This window comes from Nicotiana sylvestris, chromosome 11 (assembly GCF_000393655.2).
Source record: "Nicotiana sylvestris chromosome 11, ASM39365v2, whole genome shotgun sequence".
NCBI classification, from domain to species: Eukaryota; Viridiplantae; Streptophyta; class Magnoliopsida; order Solanales; family Solanaceae; genus Nicotiana; species Nicotiana sylvestris.
This window is the reverse complement of record NC_091067.1, coordinates 147,284,058-147,286,691: the sequence shown is the minus strand read 5'-3', so window position 1 is coordinate 147,286,691 and position 2,634 is coordinate 147,284,058. Positions and strand designations below refer to the sequence as shown.

The following is a 2,634-nucleotide window of genomic DNA, read 5'->3' as shown; positions in this document are numbered from 1 at the left end:
AGAGGTTTGAAGATTTGAAGGCTTGGGTGTTGATTAGGAGTCCCACAATTCCTGAAAATTTCTTTCTAGAATTTTTTGTAGAAAGCCTGAAGGAGGAAATAAGGCATACAGTCAAAATGCTCAATCCCTTTACTCTAAGTCAAGCAGTAGAAAAAGCTAGACATCAGGAAAAGGTCATAGATTCTTGGGCTAAGAAAGGGAAAATGATAGGGGGAAGGAGTCTGATGCCCCTCAATACCAGTGGACCAAGTTCAGCTAATAACCATAGAAGTGCAGGATTCTCAAGTCAGGGTAACAAACTATTTGAAACTAGAAGAGCTCAAGGATTGTGTTATAAATGTGGGGAGAAGTATCAGCCTGGTCATCAATGTAAAAATAAACAGCTACAGCTATGTCTGGGACCATGAAACCATCTGAAGATGAGGTTCAACCAAGGTTTGAAGAAATAGGGGAGGAGATCTTAGAAGTATAGGAAGGGGAAACCATGGATGAAGCCATTAGCTTGAATGCTCTTTCAGGTACTGAAGTGCCAAACACCATTAGGCTTAAGGGAAAGTCAAAGAAGAACACCATGACAATCCTACTTGATTTAGGAAGCACTCATAGCTTCCTGGACTTAGAGACAGTAAAGAAAATGGGGTGTGTTATCAAAGAAATTGTTCCTATGAGAGTGACAGTAGCCAATGGGAATAGAGTTTGAGGACTCAGTGAGATTACTGAGACTTGGGGGTAATGACATGATCTTGGGGGGAGATTGGATGAAAGGTCACAATCCTGTCCTATTGGACTTCATAGAGTATAAAGTCCAGGAGACACACAAGGGAAAAAGGGTGGAACTTAGGGGCATCTATCACCAAGGTGAACTAAGGAGTATGAATGCTACTGGGGTTAAGCAATTACTCAAAAAGCGTCAAGCTATATTGGCAAACTTGTTCACTATATCAGTAGCAGAAGCACAGTTAGAGGAAAATATACCTGCAGCTATCCAACAAGTACTGAAGGAGTTTTCAGATATCTTCTCTGAGCCCAAGACCTTGCCACCTAGGAGAAATCATGACCACTTCATCCCTCTAAAAGTAGAAACAAATCCAGTTAGCATCAGACCCTACATGTATAATTTCTTTCAAAAGAATGAAATAGAAAAACAAGTAAATGAAATGCTTCAGAATAGAATTATTCAGCCCAGTCATTCACCATTTTCTTCACCTGTTTTACTAGTGAAAAAGAAGGATGGTAGTGGGAGATTTGTATTGATTATAGAGCCCTTAATCACATGAATGTAAAAGACAAGTTTCCAATTCCCTTGGTAGATGACTTAATAGATGAATTACATGGTTCATGCATATATTCTAAGATAGATCTTAGGGATGGCTATCATCAAATTAGAATGGGGGACAAGGACATATATAAAACTGCATTTAGCACATACTTGGGGCATTATGAGTTTAAGGTTATGCCCTTTGGGCTAACCAATGCACCAGCTATATTCCAGTCCCTCATGAATCATGTGTTTCAAGCTTACTTAAGGAAGTTTGTCCTAGTCTTCTTTGATGACATTTTAGTCTACAGTGTATAAATGGAAGATCATGTGCTTCACCTTAGGAAGGTGTTAAGTATACTGAGGAAAGAACAGTTGTTTGCTAAACTGTCCAATTGTTCCTTTGGTCAGCCTAAGGTGGAATACCTAGGACACATTATATCTGGAGAAGGGGTCTCTACTGATCCCTCAAAAATTGAAGCTATGGCCAATTGGCCAACACCAAAATCTGTTAAGGATCTAAAGGGTTTTCTTGGACTGACAGGTTATTATAAAAGGTTTGTTAAGTCCTATGGGGTTATCAGCAGACCATTAACTAACCTGTTAAAGAAGAATGGGTTTCATTGGGATGTTGATTTTGAAGCAGCTTTTCAAGCACTTAAGGAAGCAATGACTACTGCTCATGTGCTAGCCTTGGCTGATTTTAATAAACATTTTGTGGTAGAAACTGATGCATGTTCTAGTAGAATGGGAGCAATACTAATGCAGCAAGGGAAACCTATAGCCTTTTTCAGCAAGGCATTGGCACCTAGACACATGGGGTTGTCTACCTATGAGAAGGAGTATATGGCTGTTTTGTCAGCTGTAGATAAATGGAGACATTATTTGCAAGGATACCATTTTATCATAAGAACTGACCATCAAAGCCTTAAATATCTACTTGAACAAAGAATCACTACTGCACTCTAACAAAAAGGGCTGGCCAAACTAATGGGGTTAGATTATGAGGTGCAATACAAGAAAGGTGCAGAGAACAAGGTGGCTGATGCCTTGTCAATGAGGCAAGAAGAATACCCTACACTTAATGATATCACTGCAGCAGACCCTACTTGGATGAAGGAAATTAAGTTAAGCTATGAACAGGACCCCTAAGCTCTACAATTGATTACTGAGCTTATCACTGCACCTAACAGTAGGCCTAATTTTTCACTATCTCAGGGCATTTTGAGGCATGATTGTCACACCTCCTTTTTCCGTACCCGAGAGAGTACAAGGGAGTTTTTTCAATTAAAGGACAATCGAAACGGGATTTGTTTATTTATTTCAGAGTCGCCACTTGGGAGATTTTAGGGTGCCCCAAGTCACCAATTTTAGTC

The 2,634-nt window shown here is 39.7% G+C and overlaps 1 protein-coding gene across 1 annotated transcript; it reads left to right on the top strand.

Annotated features, from left to right (window-relative positions):
- Positions 1 to 1,576: 1,576 nt before the first annotated feature.
- On the top strand, positions 1,577 to 2,227 carry LOC138881811 (uncharacterized mitochondrial protein AtMg00860-like). The gene has a single exon (XM_070162089.1). The coding sequence runs from the start codon at positions 1,577 to 1,579 to the stop codon at positions 2,225 to 2,227; it is 651 nt and encodes a 216-aa protein (XP_070018190.1).
- Positions 2,228 to 2,634: the final 407 nt, after the last annotated feature.